General features: G+C 35.3%; 2 protein-coding genes across 2 annotated transcripts; both read left to right on the top strand.

Moving 5' to 3' along the window:
* The first annotated feature begins 3154 nt into the window (after positions 1-3154).
* Positions 3155-4553, top strand: LOC136972993 (SCAN domain-containing protein 3-like). The gene is made up of 2 exons (XM_067267672.1): positions 3155-3903; positions 4151-4553. Exons 1-2 carry the CDS (start codon positions 3155-3157, stop codon positions 4551-4553), a joined length of 1152 nt encoding a protein of 383 aa, XP_067123773.1.
* Positions 4554-7855: 3302 nt separating this feature from the next.
* Positions 7856-9659, top strand: LOC136972951 (sulfotransferase 1C2-like). Its single transcript, XM_067267612.1, has 2 exons — positions 7856-8081; positions 8584-9659. Exon 2 carries the CDS (start codon positions 8593-8595, stop codon positions 9544-9546), a length of 954 nt encoding a protein of 317 aa, XP_067123713.1. The 5' UTR covers positions 7856-8081; positions 8584-8592; the 3' UTR covers positions 9547-9659.
* Positions 9660-14822: the final 5163 nt, after the last annotated feature.

The raw sequence follows: 14822 nt of genomic DNA, 5'->3' as shown, positions 1-14822 counted from the left end.
CTGTCGTCATTATTGATTTCGTTCTCCTGAAAGTCCTTTGCAGCTTGTAGCGCTGGTCTGCTAACTAGCCTTATTTTTCGACTACCAGTGTTATAGTGATTATTAAAATGGATCGTATATCGCTAGCCTGGAAGTTAAAATCGGAAATTTCTATATACTTCTGTATGGCAAAATCTTTCAGATAGATGCGGGCAGTATTTTGAATTCCGCCCTTTTGTGAGACGGCGATTAATTTGGCTATATTTTTTTGTTACCCATTTGGGAATGTCTGCATCCGATTTTCCAGAGACGTGTTCTCTGGCACCTCGGAACACTCGTGACTTTTCGGAGTTTGCAAGTTTCAATTAGGACACTTGTCTGCTTTCAGCACGATGACTACTTTGCGTTCCCAATGCACAATAGTTGGCGACTTCTTTGCATTTAATCATAGTCGTCATTGGAAAGGGATACGATCTTCACATCGGTTAAGTTGTGTACTGAAGAAAGGTTAGTTAATAAATTAGGCACAACTTTACCTTATGCTAACATCTGTATCATAAATAAACACTATACATTATTGTTGCACAACGTTATTATATACCAGATATTTCCACTTGGAACACTTCTGGGACCTAAGATCGTCCAGTTTCAAGTCTCAAGTTCCCACCTATCAAACGCTATCGTTGTGCCAAAACTCCTCGAAACGGTGGGGACAAAGATGTGATACTCCTTCTAAGAAGGGATTTGCAATTATTTCCATTTTTAGTGCGTGTTTGCGTATTTGTCTAAAACAATCTGAACGCTGTGGAGCATCGTGTATTACACATCTCGGTGCTGATAGATAATGACGATTTACTTTGGCAAAGGTTAGTACTTCAATCATATCAATACGTTAAATTGAAGTGTCGCGATTTGTTACTGTAGATGTAGTTTTGTCCTACTATTCGATTAATTGATTGGTGAAGTGACTGCACTTGTCGTTTTTACGCGTGTAAACAGCTGATGCCGCTGTGTATAAGCTTAATTTTCGACTACATGAAGGAAAATCTTCATTGTTACAACCCCCCCCTCAGTAACGAAGGATTCGATGATTTTGCAGCGGAGTTATCTGTAAAATTATCAACAAAATGTAGTGTCGAATTTTTCCGAAAGGGGAAGTAAGAAATTGGAGAGAATTTTTCAGCGAAGACCAAAAAAGTTCATTCGATGAATGGTTAATATGGAGTTTGCAGCTCATGTAGGCTATTTACTCCTAGAACGAAAATATGGGCGCATTCGTCCGATAGCCGGCCTTATAGATGGAATGACCATACGCGCGGGAAGGGGGAATAATGGCTTCCGGGAGGTCTTTCTAAGGGAAACTGGCTCCCTATTCAGGCGTTACAGACGTAGAAAAAACCCGGAAAACTCCACGTTGCCAGCCCGTCCAAGCGAGGCGCGAACCCACGGCCCGAACTCCCAGTGTTCAGGGACGAAGACCGCTTGGAGATCAAAAAAGTTCTATTTCGGGAATACGAAAAAAGGAAACTAACGAGAACACCCGTCGAAGGAACACTTATGCAAGAATGGATGAATATGGAGGCAAGTCACGATTTTGACAAATTTCGGCATTGGAGTGATTTCTCGAAATCTTTATGAATATTACTTTATTGCCACAACAGAATATATTAAGATATTGCATACGGTTTGTGTGTTTTATTCTGAAATTGCGTATACGTAAGTCAATTACGAAATATCATTTTTGTCTGCCGGACACAGAAAATAGAAGAGTTGTGAAGAAAGTAGTGGCAACATACTACTGTGACAAAATATACGTTATAGGAGTCCATTTGCAGTCCTTCAATATAATCTATCATATTGACAACTTGCCAGATGTCTGAAGGTGCTGTATACTATTAGCAGAGCTGTTCGTATCTGCAAACGAGCGCCCTATTGCTCAGATGATGTGGTACTGTGATTGAAAATGCTTTCGTCTAAGTTGTTCTTTCAGTTTGAAGAGATCAGACGGGCTGGTGTCTGGGAGTATGGTGGATGTTCAAGAACCTCCCAAAGCCACTGTGCTAACATTGGCATGAGCTGTTATCCAAAACAATGGGCGAACGTGATTTGAAATGGCTGTTTCCTCCACACAGGAAATGATGGTAGTACACGGCGTTAATTGTTTTGTTCTGAGGAACTACATGATGCAATAACGTATTGGATATTATATGCACTGACAGCATTACTTTCACATTAACGGGTTCTTGGTATAACTTCTTTGTCCAAAGAGAAGTTGGATGCTGCCATTCATTGGAATGTCGTTTTAATTTTGGTTCTTATGACTTCGCCCATGCTTCATCGACTGCGATTATCCTCTCAAGAAATGTATCCTCGACTGTGTGTTACAAATGTTCGTTTGCAAGTGTTTAGCTTAGTAGTTATGGCAACGCAACACTCGGCAATCTGCCTAGGGTAGTATTTCGCAACCGGTGTGCCGTCACAGGGTGAAAGGTGTGACGTGAACTTTACATATTCTACTAATTGTCAAGTTTTATTTATATATTTTATCACAGTTTCTGTGTTTCTTATGCTTGTATTTCATTCTCTGACGCAGCACTGGTGAAATATGATGTTTGTTCTTTATTACAAGCCACGCATTTTTATGTATTCTAAGAAATTGAATATAAAATAAATTTGCTCACAGGTGTTTTGTTACCCTTGCCAATTGTTCTGTGTACGTGCATTTCCCAAAAGTGCTGGGATTAGCCCTGTCCTTTATTACTTTATTTTGGTACTTGTCCGTGTTTGTTCGTGCTTCCTCAACTTCCTATACCGATTCACCAACCCATTGTTAGACTTCCCTTTGAAGAATATAGGTCCCGCGTCTTGCAAATATTTCAGTTCTATCATAGCTGTGCTCTGTAGTAGTCCAAAAATTGTGATTGCTAGTCAGTCTTATTTTTTTCTATTATTATTAGACTATTTAATTTTTTCTAAGATGGACAAATTCCTTGTACGGAGTGTTCCTTCGACCAGTAGAAGAAGTGATAACATTGAGCCCGAAAAAAAGAAACAAAAATTAGTGCGCTGGCAGTATAGTGATAATTATTGATCTTGCGATTTTTTTTGGTGTGGTGATACAACGTGCTCAATCCCCGAGTGTATTGCTTGTGGTGAAAAACTTAGTAATGCTGCTATGGTGCCCAGTAAATTGAAACGACATTTGTCAACAAAACATTCTTCTCTGTTAAACAAAGATGTCAATTATTTTCGTCGGTTGTTGGAACAAAACCGAAAACAAGCAGCATTCATGACAACAACAGTATGTGTTTCGGACAAAGTACAGAAAGCTAGCTATAAGATATCCGAACTTATCGTAAAGGCCAAAAAACCACATACAATAGCTGAAACGTTATTAATGCCTGCTTGTAAACAGATGGTGAAAATAGTCCTGGGTTCAGAAGCTGCTAGTGAAATATCAAAACCGGTGAAGAAATATTTCAACAACGAATATGTGCTCCAAATTGAATTAAAATGGAAGGACTGTGTTAGTGTTTGTACAGACGGAGCCGCAGCTATGACAGGCCGAGTGAAAGGATTTGTAGCTCAAGTACGTGAAATTAATCCTAACATACGATGCGATCATTGTCTTATTCACCGCGAAGCCATTGTTGTTAAATATTTGCCACCTTCTCCGAAAGCTGTGCTGGACGAAGTAGTAAAAGTCGTAAACCTTGTCAAATCGCGACCCCTAAATTCGCGTCTATTTTTCGTTTTGTGTCAGGAAATGGAATCGGAACACACCACACTCCTGCTACATACAGAAGTACGGTGGTTATCAAGAGGAAAAGTGTTAACGCGAATATCGGAATTTAAAGACGAGGTAGTACGTATATTTTTGACTGTCGAGGGGCACGAGTACGCGGATTTGCAGATGATGAATGGGTATGTATGTATGTTGGCCTATCTTTCTGATATTTTCGTACAATTGAATGAGCTGAACAGAAAAATGCAAGGTAGGAACGAAAATATTCTTACTAGTATGGATAAGATTCAAGGATTTGCGAATAAGCTAAATTTGTGGATACAGGGAATTGAAAATGGTTCGTTTGAAATGTTCTCGACTGTATGGTCACTTGCTTCCGGTAATAAAATGATGGATCTAATTAAAGAACATTTACAAATTTTGCAGCATAGGTTCAAGAAGTATTTTGGAGAGTGTTGAAGATATCGACTGGGTTTGTAATCCATTCGTTGCGATTTCAGAGTCTCTACCTATTCATTTACAAGAGGAACTCGCGGAATTAAAAGCAGACAGAACATTGAAATTAAAACTCCTCGAAGTGCCTTTGGATACATTTTGGTTGACAGTAAAAAGTGAATACCCGGCTATATCCGAGATGGCAGTTAATATGTTATTGCCATTTTCAACTACGTATTTGTGTGAACTGGGCTTCTCGACGTTGACTGAAATTAAAACATCAAAGAGGGAGAGACTCAGATCCATCGATGAAGAAATGAGAGTAGCATTGTCAACGGTTCCACCACGGATCATCCGTCTGTGTGCAGCTAAGCAGACGCAAATATCACATTGAAAAGGTATGAGTAGAATTATTTATTTTAATAGTAGTAGAAAAGTGTATTTTCTACACTATACACTCTACAGTGAATTAAAGTTCATAAATTTTAATAACGCACGAATTGGTTAACACAACATTTGTTTAATAATAATAATAATAATAGGTTAGTGGCATAACGTAATTCCATTAATAGTATAATATATACGTTTTTAAGGGGAATAACATTTTGGTGTGCCTTGTTGAGTCGTGTCGAGTCATAGGTGTGCCGCGAGTAGAAAAAGGTTGCGAAACACTGGCCTAGGGGATGCCTTCCGGGAGGTCTTTTTAAGGGAAACTGGCCCCTTTTTAGGCATTTACAGACGTGGAGAAAACCCGGAAAACTACGTGGCCAGCCCGTCCGAGCGAGGCCCGAACCCACGACCGAACTCCCAGTGTTCAGGGAACGAAGACCGTTTGGCCACTGGTGAGCCAGCAAGTGTTTAGCAGTGCCATTTCTGTACTTTGTTGATGTGACGAGGCATCCATCGTGCTGCAATTTTGCATTTAAAGTACGTCTTTCAACACACACAACACTGTTCGGTTTGTTTCAGTCTCTGCGGCTAAATATATCATTGTCCATCAGCGATTCAATCAACCGGATGTAATGAGATTCAATATCAGGATGACCAGAATATTCCACATCATCCATACTATCACGACTTTGGCAAAATGCTTTCACCCATCTTGCCACCGTTTGAGGCATTAATCCATCAGTGCTTCATGCTTCTCGCAGTCCTTCGTAATATCCTTTAGCGTATCTTTCGTCGGCCACCTCAATCTATCCATGCACATTGTTACCCTCGTTGAAAACATTACGGTAGGGTAGTCTGGTTCCACTTCACTAATTTAATGCTTCGTACTCACCCCTCTTTAACGTGAATTGATTAACTTGTGCACCGAACACAAACTACCTCACTACATGTACTGTACTAGAAAGCTCAATGGCGTTACTCGCCCTAGAAATAATGTTGCCATTACTTTATTTACAATCTTCGTATTAACAGACAATAAAGGTGCGAGATTGTTAATCGATGTTATTTATTGATTGTTCCTTATGAATTTTATGGTTTGGATGATTTCAGGTACAGTAATTGTTTTAACAAACGAATTACTTTATACAGAACCGATGCTTCTCGCGAGTTTTGCAACTGGATCATGGCCATGTTAATACCAGGATGTGGGAAATTGGGACAAATTTCTTCACTAAGCTAAGTGCATTTATGACATGACTCGTTAAATTGAGCAGCTGCACCATTTAAACATGTGTTTTTGGCCTGAATATTTTTGATAATTCTCTTCCGACGTAAAAATTATAACTTAATTTCTTGTAACGTTGTATCAATGGCTTATAAACCAAGGTTTAAAGGCGCTTATTCTTAATAAAAACACTTTTTATGGATAGTTGCATACAATGACCAGTCGGTTCCGATAGTTACGGTCATACTTCTATTTAAAGTGGAGCTGTTTCATTTATGTATACAGTACGAGTATATATGTGTACGAAGAGTGGCACGATTATTAAATTAACTAAGATTTGAATAAGCAGGATATACAATATTCGCTAGAAGGGTGAATATCGACGTTAATAAAATATGAAGACGCTTTAAAATAGCTCGAATAAATGAAATTTGCTTTAAAGGTGTTCCCAACTTTTTGGTGTATCAACAACCCCTTTTAAGAATTTTTTCCATCGACTCCCTTCAATATTAATTATACTATACTATATTATAAATATATATGCTATTGCCTCTTACGTGATATTTAAAAAACATCATCTTACACTTATTTAAGCAAAAATGTGCAATATTTTTTATTAGATGTGTTAAATACCTGTGTTATTTCTACATAGGTTCCATTTGTTAAAAATAAATTACTCGAAATTACAAAAAACTAGGATTACTCGATATTTTTAAGATATAACTAGCATAAGTGTAATATTTTATTACTAATAATAATCCTGTTTAAGGAAGTTTTACATTGATTCTTGAGTTTTCTTAATTATTGCTGTGGTAATATATTGTTATACTGTACTATTATAAAAGATAAGAACACATCTCGGAAAATTTGAATAATTAAACAATTTTTCATTATCGTTTCGTTAATCATTTATTGATCTGTGTTAACGGTTAATATGTATTTGATAATATGGCATCAAGAGGTACTTACAGGGAGGAAGCAGCTGATTTTTAAAGAAAGGAATTTATCTACTTATCACTTCCACTGGCCTCAAATTATAGTATAGAAGGTTAATTTTGTAGGATGATAAGCATTAGAACTACAGCACGTGGGAGAAATCCTGGAAATAGATTGTCTGAAAATTTTGATTCTCTATCAAAACACAGTTATGAGTTTAAAGAATGTTAATTTTTTGTTTGTGAATATTCATAAAATTATTTTTTAACAATTCAGATTAAGAAAGAATTGTATTTTCTTATATATAATTTATTCATTCACACAAGGCATCCTCTTTACAGAGGATTGCAGTTGATGGGCAGTTCTCTTCCAGTCTATTTTTTTATTGTTTTCCCTAAGGATCGTCTTATTATATGCCCAACGTATGCTGTTTTTCTTCTCTAGATGCTAACCACCATGTTTCTTTCCATTCCAGATCTACTCGTAACCACCTCATTCTATCTATCCAACTAATTCTCTCCATTCTTTTAAGACAGAACCATCAGACGCGTACCGTTTTTAGGGGAGAATTATCTGTGAAGCCGTAGCAGTGGCTAGGTATGTGTATCTCGAAACCATAGTGTAAAATATAATTTATATATAAAGTAATATTCCTACAGACCAAGAATGAGGTATGTAATTTGGGACATTCACAGGGCAGCATTTGCACATAAGTTAAATAAGCCACGGCTTAAGGCCTCGGGTTACGATACTACGTATCTCTATTTCTCTTACATATGCTCTTGCAACCCCCAGAAGGAAACCTTAATCAAATTGAAATATCGATTTTTATGTAGGTCAAAGCAAAGTTCTCCGGAAGACCATTCGAAGTTGACCCAAATTGTCGTAATGATGATAAAATCGAAGTCTGTCGTCTACTGTTTTGCAATTATGTGTGATTTTTTGGAGGTTAATTTGAAAATTTCGGCTCGTCGTCATTTTTGTTACGTTTATTTGTTACATTTCTCCCTTGTGCGCACACGTCACTGTTAGTAATCCACGTGTGTATTGTAGATGTGAATTTGATTCCTAGCTGATGGCGCCATCTAGTGATCAAGACGGCAAACTGCTGCAGCCTAGCTATCTATTTAAAACTCCCCTTTCGTACACGAGAGCGGAAAGGAATTTGAATATTGAAAAATGACTTTGCATATTATAACTAAGTGGACTCGAAATCTGTTACGGTAGAATTTTTTCGCGTAGTCGTCTTATATTTGTCTAGCCAATCCGAACGCTGTGGAGCATCTACGATAACCGGATGAAAATCCGATAGCGCACTTGTGTATTACCCATTTCGGTGCTGATACATGATAACGATTTCCTTTGGTAAAGGTTAGTACTGTACATTAAACTAATCATATCAATATGTCAAATTGAATTGTCGTGATTTGTTACTGTAGATGTAGTTTTGTCCTACTATTCGATTAATCGATTGGTGAAGTGACTGCACTTGTCGTTTTTACGAGTGTAAACAGCTGATGCTGCTTTGTTTATAATGTTAATTTAATACTCTTTAGGCTAAATTTTACTGTAAAACGTATAAGTAGAATCTGAGATATTTCAGAAATGGTTTAGATTTCTTTTAGGAAATTTGTAGTGTCAAAGAGCCTCAAATTAGTGCTGTAGGCTAATTTTCGAAGACGTGCATTAGAACTGTAACACGTGAAAGAGATAACCTTTACTACGATAAACTTGGAAAATATATAGAAATGTAGATTATCTAGAGGCGGTGCAAGATAAAATCCGCGCCCTAAATTGAAAATAATTCGTTAAAATTTATTATTGTGTTATTGTCTGTTGTTTAAATTTAAAATTATTGTTACAACATTCGCAGAAATCGAAAATGAACAAAGATGAACCATTAACCAAAATCCCTCTGAAGTACATCAACGGGTTTCCATTTCCGGAACCCTTTCTGGAAGAGAAGAACGTTTTAGAAACTTTCGCTTATCAACCAACCGAGGATGATATCTTTGTAACAACCTATCCTAAAAATGGAACCACGTGGATGATGTACATAATCTGGGAGATTCTTCACAATGGCGCACCACCCCCTCCACCGTACATGATGATGATGATCGAGATACCTTTCCTCGAATTTACAGGATCCAAAATTATAGAAAAATTGAAGCCTCCGCGAGTCATGAAGACACACATGCCATTCAATTTAAATCCTTATAATCCCTCCACCAAATACTTCTTCGTCTACAGGAATCCTTGGGATTGCTGCGTTTCCTATTTCCATCACGAAAGAGATATGGAACCTAATTACGACAGTTTAACTTTTGACGTATTTTATGAATGCTTTCTCAAAGGAGAAGTGCCGTGGGGTGATTTTTTCGATCACTTCTTATCCTGGTACGAGCACAAAGATGACCCCAATGTCTTCTTCTACAAGTACGAGGACATGAAGAAGGATCCCAAGGGTATTATTTTGAAAGTGGCAGAATTTTTAGGGGAGAATTATTTGCTCAAGTTGAAAGAAGACGAAGAATTACTGGAGAAGATATTGCGTCACACCGATTTTAAATACATGAAAGATAATCTTCATTGTTACACTCCCCTCAGTAACGAAGGATTCGATCATTTGAGCGCAGCGGAATTATCTGTGAAATTATCAACGAAAGGAACCGAAAATGTAAAAAAAGTCGAATTTTTCCGTAAGGGGGAAGTGGGAAATTGGAGAAAATTCTTCAGCGAAGACCAAAAAGTTCGATTTCGGGAATACATAAAAAGGAAACTAACGGGAACACCCGTCGAAGGCACACTTATGCAAGAATGGATGAATATGGAGTAAGTTATAATCTTGCAAATCACGATTTTCACTAAAATTTCAGCAGTGCAGTGATTTCTCAAAATGTTCACGAATATTAATATATCCTATTGTGGTAATAAAATGAAGATATTGCATACGGTTTGTGTGTTTCTTTTTTTTAAATTCTGAAATTGCATGCACGTAAATCAGTCCGATCACGAAATATCACGCACGACAACCGGATACAGAAAGTATTAACGAGCGATAAAGATGCGAGATTGTTAATAGATGTTACTTATCGATGGTTGCTCGTGAATTTTATAGTTTTGAATGGTTTCAGATACGTTTTCTAACAAAGAATTATTCTATATAGCAGGGATGGCCAGACTTTTTAGAACTTGAGCCATATATCGAAAACAGAATTCGTTGAAGAGCCGCATATACATATATACATATTTTTCCACAGCTAAAGACAAATTTGGTCAGTTTTTATATAGTAAAATAAACAGTACTAACACAATTTTGAAAAAAGCACACTTATTAATTAACTTGCATGACAATAAAAAAAAATACAAAACGAAATCATTTAATATTTAGTCTTTACTAGTTGAAGGATGAATTTGTAAATTGGAAACTAATTTTGGATAATTTGGTGTGTAATTTGTAACGGCACTTCTGAGCAATTCATTTAAATGGGAAACGAATCGAATAAAAATTGCCAGCTGGGGTAGATCAAGTTACATCAGTAGATTCGTCCAGGGCTAAACTAAACGCTACACAATTATTTATGTAGTTATGCAATTGTTCCAATAAATCTAAGTTTATTGCTGAAATACGACGTTCAATTGTATGCAGTGTGGTAGGAATGTTCTTAATCGAATTTAAAAGTTTCGTGTTATTAGGATCTAAGATCTTAATGATGATAAGAATATTTTTCTTAAGAAAATCTTCCGTTTATCGCGCGCGATATTCCATGACATTATAAAACTAACTAAGCCTAATAATTTTGCTTCTCCTGTAACTCTGGTCATTAATTAATTTGACTGTTTAATGACAATTTTAAAGATTTAATCTTCTTAGAGCCAAGTTCTGATTTTTCTGGAAATTGAGCCGAAAAATCCTGATGTAATTTATCGTGGTGACGCTTTAAATTTGCTTATAGTTGCTTTACATATAAGGCTTTATCATCTTGTTGAATAAACGCATAATTTTCCTCCCAGTTGTCATTAAAATTTCTTTTCTCATCGATGTATTTTCGCTTTTTTTCGAGTAATATTAACACAACTAACTATACTAGCTATATAGACAGAGCATTAACCCGACTTCAGAGCCACTGCAGAATCAGAATTGGGATAGAAGTATCAAATAAATCAAATAAATATGAGGCAACATAAATTAAAAATAATATTAAATTTTACATGCTATTTTAACGGAAACTTTTTAAAGCAAATATAAACATTTCCGATTCTTATATGCAATTTATTTAAACATTTAATAAAAGAAAAAACAACACTTTAGCTATTGTTTCATTTTATATTATGTTTTATAATGCAATATAATTTTTTAAAATAATAAATTAATTATAATTGCCGTATTAAGTAGCATAATCTAAATTTCAAAACTATTGTTATTCATTATATATTCATTTTTAATGTTGATTTGCATAAATAAACATTATAATTATTTTCTTTCTATTAATGTTTTTACGTATCATGCTATTTAATAAAGATTACATTTATTTTTTTATAAATAATGTGTAACGTTACCATATTTTGACTTTATTTCAAACAATATATTATTTATTTTATGTTATACAGGAATCATACATAAAAAATAATAAAAGCAAAATTAAAATAAAAACAAACTTGGTATAAATTTAAGTATCTTGCAGTGAGCCACAAGTATACTAGAAAAGAACCGCATGTGGCTCGAGAGCCACAGTTTGGCCACCGTGGCTATATAGAATCGATGCTTCGCGCCAGTTTTGCAACTTTGACATGGATACTTTCACAGGATGTGCGAAATTAGGGCAGATTTATGCACATTTGTGGCATGGCTCGTTAAATTAAGCAGCTGTAGCATTTAGAGATGTCTTTGGCCGGAATTTTTTGATGATTTGCTCTCCTAATCTGTAAATTAAAACTTTTTTCATAATTTTTTTGTAATGTCGTGTCGATGGATTATAAATCAGGATTTAAAGGTACTTATAACCATAAAAAGTTGTTCTTATTAAGAATGAGATTTCTTTAGTTGCATGCAATGACCGGTTCCGCATAGTTATAGTCATACTCATCCTTTTCTAACAGGCTGAAGAATCCTATATAGCAGGGGTGGCCAACTTTTGTATATATAAGATCTACTTTTTATCTTAAAAATGCGTCGCGATCGACTTGTTGTCATAGGCATAGTGTAAGTGGGGAGGGGAGGTGTGAAATACATACTATGTTTATACACTGTGTTTCAGTACGTGGTGCACTGCTTATGAGTCGAGTCATAACTGCATGCATACTGTTGTGTTCGGTTACAAATATAATACATTAAGTCAAGACATCGCAAGCGATCGACCAAAATTGGATTGGAGATCGACCGGTCGATCGCGATCGACTTGTTGGCCACCCCTGCTATATAGGATCGGTTTCTAGGATTGTACGTTACAAGGTAGAGCGGAAGAGGGTTTCCTCTGTTTAAGGTGGAGCTCTTTCCACTTATATATAATACATATATCTGTACAAAGAATGACACGATCATTAAATTAAGCGTAAGATTTGCATAAGCAGGGAGATTCACGATATTCGTGAGAAGGGTATGTATTGTGTTAACACAAAAATCCGGTTCGTTAATGGTAAAAGTTTAGTGTCAACAATTTAAATTGTTAAAACGCAATGGCGTTCTTATTAATCTATAACCTTGAAGGAATTATCTCGTTTAGCCAAGGCATCATTCTCACGAAAAGTTCAATATTTCGTAACTTGTCAAAAGGTAAAGGTTTGTTATTTTGTCCTTTGAAATAAAAAGTTATTTAATTGGCAAACTTGAATTAACCAGAGTTAGAAGTGAAAGCGATGAGTGTGAAATGAATTCTTATCCTGGGTCAATTCCAATTAATCTGGAGTAATTGGAAATGTATGAGAAGAAAGATTGCGTAACGAATTACAAATAACAAAAGTTAGGTAAGCTGTAAATGTAAACCCTATTTCATTGACTAGAGTAACGAGTTAATAAAATATGAATAAGCTTTATAAAGGCTCAACTAAATGAAATTTGGGTTAAAGGTTTAAATGGAATGTGTGATTATTATATAATAATATTTTTCCAGTTGTATATTCTTATTAATGTAACACAAGATGGCTTGTTTTGTAATTGTATAAATGTTTATTAAATAGTGAAATGAAGGATAAACTAATAAATTATCGCAGGTACGACGCAAATTCTGTGTTATTACTACACAGTTTCCATTTGTTAAAGGTAAATTAACTAAACTGGGATTACTCGATATAACAAAGGAATAATATAATTTGGTGTTGGTGTTGGTGTAATGTTCGTATTCTGGTTTAAGAAAATTTTATTTCGTAGTAAAGCTTACTTGGCAGAACACACAATGCTATGGTAATAAGCTAAATCGTATTATTATTACAAAAGATAAAGGAAAGAACACGCCTCGGAAAATTTAAGAAAATTATCAAATTTGAATAATAAAACAATTTTTTTCTTATCGTTTCGCTAATCATTTATTGATCTATGTTAACGGTTAATGTTAGTATTTGATAATATAGCATCAAGAGGTACTTACAGGGAGGAAGCAGCTGTTTTTCTAAAGAAAGGAATTTATCTACTTACCACTTCCACTGGCCTCAAATTATAGTATAGAAGGTTAATTTTGTAGGATGATAAGCATTAGAACTATAGCACGTGGGAGAAATCCTGGAAATAGATTAGACAATTTCTAACGAAAGTTATCAAAAAATTTTAATTCGCTATCAAAACACTCAGTTTTGAGTATAACTTTCTTTAAAATAGTTGAAAATAGTTTAGGAATATTTATAAAATTACTTTTTAAAATACAAATTAAGCAGAACATAAAATACAAATACTTTCGACAAAAGAATGTTACAGAAGTCGAGTTATCAACCAACTGAAAATGATGTATTTGTAGCGACCTATCCCAAAAATGAACCAAGTGGATGATTTATGTAATTTATAGATCCTCGGGCACATAAGCTAAATAAGTTGCAGCTTAGGGCTTCGCGTTATGAGTCTATAGCTTAGATACCCACATTTTTACATGTATCATTATTTGATTGAAGAGAAGGGCCTGTTATATGTTAGACTCGTCGTGGCCCTAAGCTAGAAGTCCAGTCCTTGGAGATCTTGTACGATGGTGCATCATCACCGCCTCTTTTTGTGCTAATGCTGATCTAAATTCCTTTCTCGAATTGATAAGAAATGAAGTTATATGAAGAAATTAAAGCCTAAGCGAGTCACGAAGACTTTTACAGTTCTACTAAATATTTTTACGTCTCCAGAGATCCTTGGATTTGCTGGGTTCCCCGTCTTCACCACGCAATAGAAAGAAACCTAATTGAGACAGTTTAATGTTTAATATTTTTTGTTTTTTTAAAGGGAAAGTGCCGTGGGGGTGATTATCCAGATTACTTCTTATCATAGTATAAGCATGATGATCCTGACGTCGTCTTTTACGTGTACCAGGACACGAAAGATTCCAGAACGGATTTTATACCATGTATAATCTATGTGAATTATAATTAACATTATATTGTGGATGATTACAAATGACAAACTCATTTTTAATTTAATGTTGTGTTAATAAATTAATTTATTTGACTTTACTCTCACATCCCACATTTTCGGAATCATACGTGAAAATGAATGCTTAACTTAAAACTTCGTGGCATTTCCAGGATTGGAAGTGATTCACACTGTATTTCGTTTGTGTTGCATTATTTTGTAAACCTATATAAATTCAAATATTTTAAATGTGAAAAGAATAGGAAAATGCGATGCTTTCAAAATGGTATTTGCATAGTACCAGGTATAATACCTTTTTAAAATATCGTTGCGTCATACTCTTTATAATACATCTGAATAAATATTCTTACATTTCACAATAAAGAGCTTGCTTTGCTTGCTAGATACCAAAGGAATTGCACGTCAGTTCTGTATTGGAGACGTAATTACAACGTTTACGTCAGTAATCATATTGATTAATTAACAAGGTCTCGTGAACATTATAACCTTAAACGTCAATGACGTCGAGTTACATAATAGCATGTGTCAAATTTTGTTGAATAACATAGTCG

The sequence above is a fragment of the Centruroides vittatus genome, unplaced genomic scaffold, assembly GCF_030686945.1.
Source record: "Centruroides vittatus isolate TY-2023 unplaced genomic scaffold, ASM3068694v2 contig_3068, whole genome shotgun sequence".
Taxonomy (NCBI): Eukaryota; Metazoa; Arthropoda; class Arachnida; order Scorpiones; family Buthidae; genus Centruroides; species Centruroides vittatus.
This window is presented reverse-complemented; position numbering and strand designations above follow the sequence as displayed.

Excerpts from the sequence above, each read along its gene's own strand:
- LOC136972993 (XM_067267672.1), top strand. The coding sequence starts at position 3,155 with ATGGTGCCCAGTAAATTGAAACGACATTTGTCAACAAAACATTCTTCT. Across the intron at positions 3,904-4,150 it reads GATTTGCAGATGATGAATGG|CATAGGTTCAAGAAGTATTT; the intron begins GTATGTATGTAT and ends CAAATTTTGCAG.
- LOC136972951 (XM_067267612.1), top strand. The coding sequence starts at position 8,593 with ATGAACAAAGATGAACCATTAACCAAAATCCCTCTGAAGTACATCAAC.